General features: G+C 44.6%; 1 protein-coding gene across 1 annotated transcript in view; it reads right to left on the bottom strand.

The window, feature by feature from the left end:
- nrg3a (neuregulin 3a) overlaps positions 1 to 12,388 on the bottom strand; it is a gene marked incomplete at both ends in the record, with an annotated part of 324,527 nt that overhangs the window by 24,559 nt on the left and 287,580 nt on the right. The window contains 4 exon segments of the mRNA XM_083658575.1: positions 1,791 to 1,917; positions 6,617 to 6,719; positions 7,836 to 7,934; positions 9,945 to 10,018. Coding sequence (XP_083514701.1) covers positions 1,791 to 1,917; positions 6,617 to 6,719; positions 7,836 to 7,934; positions 9,945 to 10,018 — 403 coding nt within the window.

Here is a 12,388-nt window from a genome sequence, read left to right as displayed (position 1 = left end):
TCTAAACTTGCGTAATAAACTGTAATAATAAAATGAATTAAAGTAAAATAATTCTTTAGTCTTCTTTTATCTTGATTTGTGTGATTTCACGGTTGCTTCCTTGTTACTCCCCTCACCAGACTGTGTCATGATTTGTGATAATCTCTTCAGGCACACTGCTGCCAGATATCGGGTTTTGGATTTTAATTGACTTGAATTGACATTTTATCAACAACCTAAGCCAAACTGGTTTTAGTGAATATTTGTAGTATTCCAATTAGGGGTGGGAATCACCAGATGCCCACGATACGATACTGAAACGATACTTGAGTCACGATACGATAGTATTGCGATACTGCGATATTTTCGATATTGCGATATTGCGATATATTGAATATTGCGATATTTCGATATATTGCGATTTCTTACTTTTTCAACTGCAAATGATGTCCCCAAAGGAAAACTTTGTCAACATCTGGTTTATATAAGAACAATTTTTCAGTCTGTACATCTGACTTCAACCATTTTATTGCAGCAACATTGTCAAGTAGACAGACCAACAACTTTCATAAAGTCATGTCATAGTTGCATGCACCTGACAAACTGAACTGTTTGTTACAGTCTACTTACAGTCCACCTTAACTGGATGTGTGTGTGGACTACTTATGTAGTTTTTGCAACTTCACTTCACTTACACAAAACATTTTGTGCAGCCCATTCAGTAACTGGGGAATTTGTAAATGACTAATATGACAAAACTGTTACTGTTAAAACAAAATGAAAATATGCTACCGTTTGTTTACTGCTGGCCTTGGAACTAAAGTTTATAGTAGCCCGGTGGCCTGGCATGGCCTGCAAAAAAAAAAAAAAAAAAAAAAAAAAATTCAATATCGATATTTGGCGTCCAAATATCGATACGATATCGTCAGGCAAAATATCGCGATACTGTGGTGTATCGATTTTTTCCCCCACCCCTAATTCCAATTATGGTGAAAAACATGACAATACCGGTTGTGTTATTGGTACGACTGTTGCTCATGCTGGTATGGAGTAGACTTTTTGAGAAAAGGATGTGAATTCCCCTTTTCTGAGTCTTGCTGATATTATTAAACTTGGTTAAACTAAAGTCATTGAAGGTCTGCTGTCACCTCCTCGAAACCTCACAACCATACAGTCACTCTGAGAAGAAACAACCATACAGTCACTCTGAGAAGAAACGGGAGAACCATGCGCCCACATGAATATCCATGCTTTCACAAATGCATGTGGATATGTGGGCGTCCTTCACAAATCCCTTTCAAAGAAACTAGAACGACCGCACAGCGGATATATGCCTCCGCCAACAAGTGAGCAGTCGACACCCATGTCTGTCCAGACTTTGACGTTTGAGCCAAAATGTGAAGAAATTCGATCAAGGCGTTAGCTACTGAGATATTGCGTTATCGAGCTTGAAAATGGCGTTCGTGAGGTCACCTTGTCCTTGACCTTTGATGACCAAAATGTAATCAGTTCATTCTTGAAAGTGGACGTTTGAGCCAAATTCCGTCAAAGTGTTCCTGAGATATCGCATTAACGAGCTAGAAAATGGCGTTTGTGAGGTCACAGTGACCTTGAACTTTGACCACCAAAATCTAATCAGTTCATCCTTGAGTCCAAGTGGACGTTTGAGCCAAATTTGAAGAAATTCCGTCAAGACGTTCCTCAGATATCGCGTTAACGAACATCGTACGGACGGATGTACGGACGTACAACCCGAAACCATAACAACATAACCATAACCCGAAACATAACAAATAACAGCGAGTGGTCACCTTCTGTATTTGCAGGTTTGTGTTGGGGGTCCTTGTCTTAGCGTCCAGGGCGTTGAGGGAATTAGCACTGTAGTTTTTCAGACTGCGACTCTCCTTCAAGTGGGCCTGGAGCTTCTCTCTGCGCCTCCTAGAGAGAGAGAGAGAGAGAGAGAGAGAGAGACAGAGAGAGAGAGATAGAGAGAGAGACAGAGAGAGAGAGAGAGAGACAGAGAGAGAGAGATAGAGACAGAGAGACAGAGAGAGAGAGAGAGAGAGAGAGAGAGAGAGAGAGAGACATTACATTGGATGATGCATCACGTCACTAATTTTCACTGATGTTTTCCCCTGTGCGGAACCATTCCTGCACTGCCGCAGCACCACTGCTGAACACTAAGCTGTGCGCACATCCTGTTGTAGTTCAACAGGACTCTGCCATTTCTACCTTTAGCAACGCTCAGATGGTTCAACAAGGACGCATGGTGGCCAAATAAGTGTATTGCGGTGCGCGTGAGTCGCACTTATGCCCGTTCACACCAAGAAGCAAGCCCTATTGCTCCACGCCGGCCAGCAGCTCTCTGCTCTACAAGAGGGGGAAAAAACGTGGGAGAGGGGCGTTTCTAGGGAGTGGCCAGGGGTGACCGCTGAAATCTAATTGGCCACCCCAAAATCCTGAGGGTGCCTGGTATCTGTGGCCGATATTACTGTATTTCAGAGGCTGCAGCAGGCTCATTTTTAAAGCTACAGTGAAGTCACTGATATCATATTAAACTAGAAGACCTAAGGCCTCCATTGATACCAACCATATCATTCTAGCCAGTTGAGAAGGGGGGTAAATACCGCTCCAAATTTTGGTGAGGGAAAACATTTCTACATCCTCCATACATTTTTGTGCCACCCTTGCTTGACTCTGTGCCACACCTGGGCCACCCCCGTCGAAATGGTCTGGACCACGCCACTGCGTGTGGAAACAGGTTGTAGGCTGCTTTACATTGCGCTCCAATAGCCGCTGAAGCTGTATCGTCACTGCTCCTTAGAAACACAGCTGGAGGCTCTAGTCTCCCACTGCCACATCTGGGATGAACTTCATATCTTCCATCCTCTGAATTTCTCCCTTTCTTCACAAACTCCCTCGAAGCTCTCTTGTTTATTTGTTTGTTATCTCAGCCAGAGTCGTGATTATAGATCAAGCAATAATTAGGAGAGTCTAATCTCTCCGCGTCCCCGCGGGGCGGGGGGCTCGTGCGTGCGGGGGAGGCTCGTGCTGCTTGTGCGTACTATGAAAGACTTCCTGCCGGCGCCGCTGTGTATTGGCATATTAAATGTCACTTTGTTGCGTGTCAAGTGGACAGAGGGGGGCATTACAGGTGATGTCATCACGGGGGCACCACGCTGTGTTAATCCGGGCCTGCCTTCTGGAGGAGGGAAGTGAGCTGGGTGATTCACCAGCGGAGGTTTCCAATTGGTGCCCGTTTACTCCCGACGCAGCCAAACAAATGGCGACACCAGAACTAACATGGCTTTGTCTTCTGTCTCTGTGAAACACACAGCACCGTTTACTTTGTATATACCTCCACTTCATTGATTGATTTCAGTTAAGACGGTTAATTAAGGTCAGGACTAAAGTCTGTGGCTGTTTTGATCCTCCTGGTTAGACATTTCTCACAATATGTGTTTTCATACACTTTTTGATATGCAAATGTTGGACTTTGTTGTATTAGTAGCCTATTAGTCTCGCTGGCCAGACTCCCCTCCCTTCCGGGGGAGGAGTCTGGCGGCGCTGGTCTCTATTATGGAATTGCGATGGGCGGCGCTTAGCGGCAGTGCACTTGGAAAATAGTTTCCAACAATCCAACTTGCCATTTTCAGCATGTAGCAACGAGCTAGCGTGTAGGTTTCTGCCGTTAGCTTGCCAGCTAGTTAGCGTTGTTGTTTTCACTGAGGTGGCAGGGGGCTATTTACAGCGACACACAGGGAGGAGGGAGCGGAAGCCGCTCTGATTGACATGGTCGGAGCCAATGACAGAGCTTCTTAAGCGGGGAGCGGAAATCCGGCAGCGTCTGAAATCGACGCCTCCAATGGGAGAGCAGCTGTAGAGCAGGGGAGGGCTTATGCCAGCAGCCTGTTTCCGTGCAGCCAGACTCCTCTCACGGAAGAGAGGGGAGGCTGGCCAGTGAGACTAGTAGCCTATTAATTGGAAGGGGGGATGAAGGAATTGACTGCTCTTCCCTGGTGGTGAATTAGTTTGACACTAATCTTGAACAGCCTATATAATGTAGGGGCCCGGCTCACACCACAAAAGTCCAGAGAAAATCACGTTAGAAAAAGTGGTCTAATTGGATATTATGGAATAAAAGGTTGCAATTTGATTGCCTCTGAATTTTAAGAAAAGTTCTCTCGCACGCCGGAAGAGACTTTGCTTTTCTGTGTCGATGGAGAGAAAGTTCTCAATTATTACCTGCCAAATTCCTACCTCAGTAAAAATGGATGAAAACTTTGAATCAAGATTTAATTGTGTTTTGCCAGACGTATAACAGTCAGTGCAGCCTACATTTTCTCATCTTGATTACTCCTGTAGGACATATAATCATAATAATAATAATAATTATTATTATTATTATATAATGCTCTGTCTTTTCCCCCTCATCTGGCCAGGAAGCTTAATCTCACGGGCTGTTTGGCTCATTTATCAGACCAAGTAATTACACTACTTGTTATATTAATTTGCTGTTACACCCCTAAAATCGCAGCCCCTCAACAATAAGGATAAGTCCGTTATCTTGCCGGCACCTTTTGATGTGAATAACGAGTGAAACCAAATACTGTTGATGTTCAATCATCCTTTTTGCTCTATTAAATCAAAGTAGTGAGAATATATCCAAGCTAACTCCTTGAGGCTAGGCGTGCTCAGTGTGCCTGCAAGCTAGCTCCTTGAGGCTAGCTCCTTGAGGCTAGCTCCTTGAGGCTAGGTGTGGTCACTGCTCAGTGTGCCTGCACCAGGAGGGAAATTGATTTGATGACAGGGATAATCATAGTGTTTTGGATAACTTCAATGGATTATTTACTGTAGAAGGGATGATGGAAAAAAAAGACTGGTAGCTAATATTGCTAGTGAAATTGAAATGTAGTAGGTTACACTTACTTTAACCTGATACTACAACTCTGATAAGGAGCGATGTACGTTGCTCTCCATAGAGCAGTGTTGGAAGCTGAAAAGTTTTTCTCCGCATCCATCAGATTTACAAGCACATTCCCCACACGATCTGATCTGTATAAATCACATTCCCCCCCGATCTGATCTGTATAAATCACATTCGCCCCGATCTGATCTGTAGAAATCCCATTTGGCCCGATCTGATCTGTATGCAGCGTCTCCACTGGAGAAGCTAGTTCCCCGACTCAATTATGGATTCATTGAAAGTGTCTGTCTGTCCATCATGGACAGATCTGATGATCTTGTTGTTGTTGTGGTGCTCACTCACTCACATCATTATCCAGAGGAAGCCTATGGGAGCACAGAGCCCTCTGTCACTGCATGCTCTACGCTCCATAGACCCCCATGATGACAGACTGCCATTACACGCTGGCTGTTTGAGAATACAGTCTTTGTGTGTGAGCTATACAAGGTTCCTGCAGGCACACATGGATGTAAACCACTCATTATGCCAACTAATGTGCATATATAAGCCATAAACATGGAGATGGGAAGGGAGGGAGAGAAGAGGAGAGGAAGACAGGGAGGGAGAGATAGAGGGGAGATGTTAAGAGCAAGGGAAGATAGAGGGAGAGAGAGAGAGGATGCAGGAGCACGATGAGCTGACCTTCTGGGTTATGTTAAGCTATGCACGTCTGTGTGGAAATAACGAGATGCAGCTAATGGCACTTGCCCCCCCCCCAATAAATAAATAAATAAATATAAATAAATAAATCCTTTGGCACATTTAGTTTGTCTATACCAAACAGGACGTTTTTTTCCCATGTGTTTCTGTTTTCTATGAAAAAACGGTATTATTGTCAAAGATATTCCATTGGAGCAACTTTCTATTCAAATGAAAGCAAGAAACAGATCATTGCAATCATGCCCTTATGGAAACTAATTTACAGAGACATTCTTACATGTCACATCTGTGCAAGTATGGGAAAGTACAATCCATCTAACACTTATTTCACTCAGTTTCAATTTCACTCAGTTTCAATTTCACTCAGTTTCAATTTCACTCACTTTCAATTTCACTCACTTTCAATTTCACTCAGTTTCCCTGCTGTGCGTGTGCTTGTGCTTGTGCACACACACACACACACACACACACACACACACACACACATACATGCGTGTGGCTATGTGTGTATTACCACTTGCACACCACTAGGGTTGGACCCGGGTTACTTGAGCCATGTTCAACCCTTCTTTTGTCAATTCACACCAAAGTCAGTCAACACAGGTTCATCTCTGCTCATGACAATTCAGATACTTTAGGCCCCGCCCCCGGGTCACAACAACCCAGGAGAGACGCATCACACTTAGCGTAGCCTATTAGCATAACAAATAGCAGTGGTGCCATTCACACTGAAACGATCCCTCGACCGACCCTGGAGGTGGGTCGCGCCAAACGGGCTTAACCCTTTCATACCCAAAATCAACACCTGGTCGAACCTAGTTTTACTCACATTATGAGTCAGACTAGGTTTATGAGTCACAGGAAGTGCAAATACAATCGGAACTTTTCCGATTGTATTTGCACTTCCTGTTAAGTCTCTCAAGCCAGACGCTCTCATCTACATAAGGTGAATACGTTTTGGTTCGGGTACTGTGAATATAAATGTGTCCGTGTGTGTATTCATCCACTCACTTGTTGCGGCAGTAGAGAGCCATACAGAGCGTGCCCAGGAGGCTGATTGCCATGGCGATGGACGTGATGGACAGGACCTGTCTCTTGTACACCTCCTTGCTCTCTGCAGGGAAACACACAGGCAAAAGACTCACATCAATGTGTGAACAACAAACTCATGGGAAATAATATACTCTTAGCTCACACAGATACTGTGTGTGTTGTGTGTGTGTGTGTGTGTGTGTGTGTGTGTGTGTGTGTGTGTGTGTGTGTGTGTGTGTGTGATAGAGAGAGACAGAGAAAGACAGGTATGGAGGACAATGGGTTGTTTATCATTATGCGTTTATGGGTCTTGTGTGAGTGTTTGTAAATGTGTATATAAGGTATTAAATATTCATTCATTTCCTTTATTTTACCGGGTAGGTTATGAGAATTCTCTTTTATACGATAATGACCCATGCTGATGCGATGATGCGATATTCACAGAGAAACAGAGATGTTCCCACTCTGCAGCAATTACACCATCGCACAGAATTAAACGTGGGTCTGAGATTTGTACTTAGCGCACTTTTAATTTCTAACATAGTTGTTTACAATTCCCTAACAGCCATTTTACATCCTCAAATAACCACTTAGTGCAACAACGGCTCTCCAGGTGTTTCTTCTATCTGTCCGGCAACATTCCTTCCTGTAACTGTAATTATTAATTGTGATCAAATTGAGCCGACAACTCGAAAAACCATTTGCAATACAATACCCCAAACATCCGTTTACAATCCTCAAGCAACACCTTCTCTTCATATTTACCAAACAGCCCCCTTCTCCTTCACATCTGCTCTTATCAGCTCAGTCACATCGTGCTCGGAGAGACGTAAAGTGCCTGGGAAATGGATGCCGCGCGTAACGTCGCTCGAATGCATCGAGACAAGAAGAGTGATGGCGCGGACGGACGCCATTAGCGGAGAAAAATGGAAGCTGTCTCGTTTGCTGCGAACAAGTAAATCATAGTTGCCTTCACATACATTAATAGGCGATCGATCAGGTTTTATTCAGTGGTGGCTTAGACCTTGGGATAGGGTGGGGAGAGCCGCCAACGCAGATGACACAAGGTGTGTGGCTTCTCCATTGTGCTGATTGAGACAAATTCACTGCGGACGCGTTTAAATCAATCTGGGATGCCGTGGTCTGTTGTCGGGGTCTGAAGATGATTAGACTCTGGGGGTCCGCTGGACCATGTTGCTGTGGAGTTTCCCGTGGAGCCAGCAGCCCAGCGGACATTCAGGCCGAGGCTTCCTCTTCTTCTGTGCTCCACACTCGTTATTTCCACTCCGAGCAGCAACTTGAGACGTGAGAAAAGAGTTCTGTGACAGATATCTGCATGATCAACTCCAGCACCATCGTCCCGTCTGAAGTTGCTAAATCCCTGTAAATAATAACCCGGCACGTTGGAAGAGGAAGACTTGGACCGTATGTCCTCTGGCTACAATGGAAACCCCCGGAATATTGACCCCCAGAGTCTAATCGTAGGGGCGGCTTTAGCTCAGGAGGTAGAGCGGGTCGGCCAATGACGCAAGGGTTGGCGGTTCGATCCCCGCTCCCTCCCAGCTGCCGTCGCTGTGTCCTTGGGCAAGACACTTACTGTAACCCTCCTTGCTCCCGATGGTGTGCAGGCACCCTGCGTGGCAGCCTGCCGCCATCGGTGTATGAATGGGTGAATGTAGACTACCTACTGATTGTAAAGCGCTTTGGATAAAAGCGCTATATAAATGCAGGCCATTTACCATTTAATCGTCATGACGACGATGGGTTTAAATTGCCTCTTAAACTTTGCTGTCCAAAGCCCCGCTGCTACCATAAATGTCATTTGAATAGGTCCTGTTGGTGCCGCATGGCCAACAATGTGTAGAAGCCCTCGGAATGTCGTAATATTGCTAACAAAATTATTAGATAAATATGCATATTATTAGCAATAATTCCACCTTGATTGACTCATATACTGTAACCGCTGTCAACACATTCATTGACAAATTTGCAAAGATGACATTTGGAAAAGTAGCATCAAGATTTTCTCAGCCTGTTTCCAAATTCAAACCAGAAATGCACCCATAACTGCCTGCATACATATACATTAAACACAACCATCCATGCAATATGTCCTGAAATTTGAGAGTTTAATTAAAAATATATATATACAGTAGAGGTAAAAAAAAATGCAAAATGGATGTTTCCCGAGTTAGAAATGAGTCAGTCTTTCTGTTTCTCTCGCTCTTAATTCCTCTTTCACTCTATAGTTTATGTCTCATATCTTTTTTTCTTCTTCCCTCCCATTCCCCCCCCCTCTCTCTCTCCCTCTCTCTCTCTCTCTCCCTCTCCCTCTCCCCCCCCCTCTTGCTCTCTCTCTCTCTCTTGCTTTTGGGCGTTGTTTTGATACCTCTAATCACATTGGCTCATTGGCTGTAATTATATCATTAGAGGGAAGTGCCAGCTCTCCTATGGGAGCACAGTAAGGCCTACTGCAGGCAGACAGGAAGAGAGAGAGAGAGAGAGAGAGAGAGGGAGGGAGGGAGAGAGAGAGGGAGAGACAGAGAGAGGGAGAGAGAGAGGGAGAGAGAGAGAGAGAGAGAGAGAGGGAGAGAGAGAGGGAGAGAGAGGGAGAGAGAGAGAGAGAGAGAGAGAGGGAGAGAGAGAGAGGGAGAGAGAGATGTAGGGAAAGGAGCATGGAGGAAGAAAGGGATAGAGAGAGAGAGAGAGAGAGAGAGAGAGAGAGATGTAGGGAAAGGAGCATGGAGGAAGAGAGAGAGAGAGAGAGAGAGAGAGAGAGAGAGAGAGAGAGAGAGAGAGAGAGATGTAGGGAAAGGAGCATAGAGGAAGAAAGGGATAGAGAGATGAAAGATGCCTGGAGCAAATGAGAGGGGAAGAGATGGAGAGAGATGCAGATCAGGCTTGGCATGACATCATCATCTTCCTCTCATCCACACACATACATACATACAGACACACACTCATCCACACACACACATACAGACACACACACACACATCCCCACACACACACACACACACACACACACACACACACACACACACACACACACACACACACTCATCCATACATGCAAATGCACACACGCACACACAAATGCAGCGCCCCTGGTGTGAGGCCGATGATAAATACACTCAATTAGGAACACCTGTACACCTGCTTATTTACGAAATTATCCAATCAACCAATCATGTGGCAGCAGTCATGCATAGGATCATGCAGATTTTTCCCCCATGCATTTTTCCACAGATCTCCACGCACAGCGCTCTCTAGACTTCACACAGAATGGTGTGAAAAGCAAACTAACATGCAGTGATGAGCAGCAGCTCTGTGGACAGAAAGGCCTGGTCGGTGTCAGAGGTCAGAGGAGAATGACCGGAGCTGACAGAAGGAAGGGCGACAGTAACTCAGATAACCTCCTTACAACTGTGGGGAGCAGAAAAGCATCTTCTGAGAATCAGAATCATTTTATTCGGGCCATAGTGTGTTTTTGCACATACAAGGAAATTGTCTTGGTGTAGAAGGTGCACACGTTACCTGAGATATCGACAACACAATAATACAATAATACCCACTATTAGCAATGCAGAACAGAACAGAATGCACATGTCCAACGTGGAGGCTCAGGCTGTGAATCTTCACTGGCCTCACGATTCCATTACAATTCATCTGCCAATTCTGTGATTCGATTCCACGATGCATCTCGATTCAGCTCAAAGTATCGCAGCTCCAAGTATCACATCCTCAATTCTCTATATTATTACTGCACATGGCTACTTTTTCATCAATTCATACAAGCACTCAGATAAATATCAACTCCCTTTTTTACTTTAAAGTGCTTTAAAATCTGAATGTCAACAGACATTTAAACATAAACGATTCAAAAATGAATCCGTCTTCGATTCGATTCACACGTCCGCATCGCGATGCATCGATTAAACGGTTAATTTTGACACCCCTAGTGGAGGCGCGGATGTCACACTGGATGTCACATTGGTAGCAGCAGTTGACATTGAGGTCAGAGCTGATACCCACCATTAGCATGGTGTTGCTAACACAGCGCTCAGTGAGTGCAGCATGGTGCTGCCAAGGTGAAGGAACCCCTCATCCCTTTCCCTCATCCCGCCCACGTCCGTGTGTGAACACACCTGTGCAGAAACACATTGACGTGAATAAATCATGTGACCCGAGAGAGGCAACGCACGCTACAACGCTCCATCTGTGGGGTCGCAAAGGTCTCATCTTCTATTTATTTCCACTCCCAACCGCCATTTGTCCCCCGCACAGCCTTCCCGCCTGGCTGCTGATTTACAGCAACATCAGAGAAAAGACCATCATTAATATTTCAGGCTAAAGGTGATGGCGGGCGGCGGTATTACACAGGTGCCCATGTGACCTTTTTGTCCAGATGCCACGAGGCACGCTCAGGATAAAACATGTTTCCATACAGATAGGGCTGGGTATTATTTAAAAAATTCAGATAGTACCAATATATATATATATATATTATAATTATAATATATATTATAATAATATTATAATATATATATATATATATATATATATATATATATATATATATATATATATATATATATAATATTTGTTGTTGTTGCTAGATCTGTGTAGAAAAAGGATCAAGGTATCGTTTAACTGGAGAACTTCCAATACTACTTGATACTGTGTTATATCCAGCCCTACAGTACATACAAGTGAGCTGGCTAGAAAGAGAAATGGACTAAGTGAGAAATCAACCTTGAATCAAGCTTATATATAGTGATGATAAAATCAGAGTGTTTTTTCTGCATGCTTTTCGTATTCACAATGTCCTGATCTACAGTACTCCTCGGTTTTGCTCCTCTGTGTCCTGGTCAACCACTCTCCTTCTACTCCCCAGTCCTGTCATCCTCCAGACGTCCACCAGACGTCCTCCCTCCAGCACACACCTGTCTTCCATCAGCCCGGTTTCTTTGTTGCCCTTTCACCTGCCTGCTTTCAGCCTACCAGCTCCCAGACTTATTCCCTTCCAGAAAGCTGTTCTTTATTCTCATTAGTCCCAGTGTGTGTATATTATCTGTGTTTGTGTGTCAGTTTATCTGTTTAGTTAGTTATCTGTTTTGCATTGTTACCTTTGTTTTTCTGTGTTTTTGCATTTGGCTGCCAAGAATTGAGGTGTTACTAACTCTAGCCTTCTTGGATGTGTGTTTCCCTGAGCCTGCCAGCTGGTTTGTTCTGTTTGCAGACCTCAGGTCTGTTATTAAAGCATCTTGCTTCAGCCTGCCAGCTGGTTTGTTCTGTTTGCAGACCTCAGGTCTGTTGTTAAAGCATCTTGCTTCAGCCTGCCAGCTGGTTTGGTCTGTTTGCAGATCTCAGGTCTGTTGTTAAAGCATCTTGCTTCAGCCTGCCAGCTGGTTTGTTCTGTTTGCAGACCTCGGGTCTGTTGTTAAAGCATCTTGCTTCAGCCTGCCAGCTGGTTTGTTCTGTTTGCAGACCTCAGGTCTGTTATTAAAGCATCTTGCTTCAGCCTGCCAGCTGGTTTGTTGTGTTTGCAGACCTCAGGTCTGTTATTAAAGCATCTTGCTTCAGCCTGCCAGCTGGTTTGTTCTGTTTGCAGACCCCAGGTCTGTTATTAAAGCATCTTGCTTCAGCCTGCCAGCTGGTTTGTTCTGTTTGCAGACCCCAGGTCTGTTATTAAAGCATCTTGCTTCAGCCTGCCAGCTGGTTTGTTGTGTTTGCAGACCTCAGGTCTGT

The sequence above is a fragment of the Poromitra crassiceps genome (genome assembly GCF_964638095.1).
Source record: "Poromitra crassiceps genome assembly, chromosome: 22".
Taxonomy (NCBI): Eukaryota; Metazoa; Chordata; class Actinopteri; order Beryciformes; family Melamphaidae; genus Poromitra; species Poromitra crassiceps.
The sequence above is the reverse complement of the archived record's forward strand: the minus strand, read 5'-3'. Positions and strand labels throughout refer to the sequence as shown.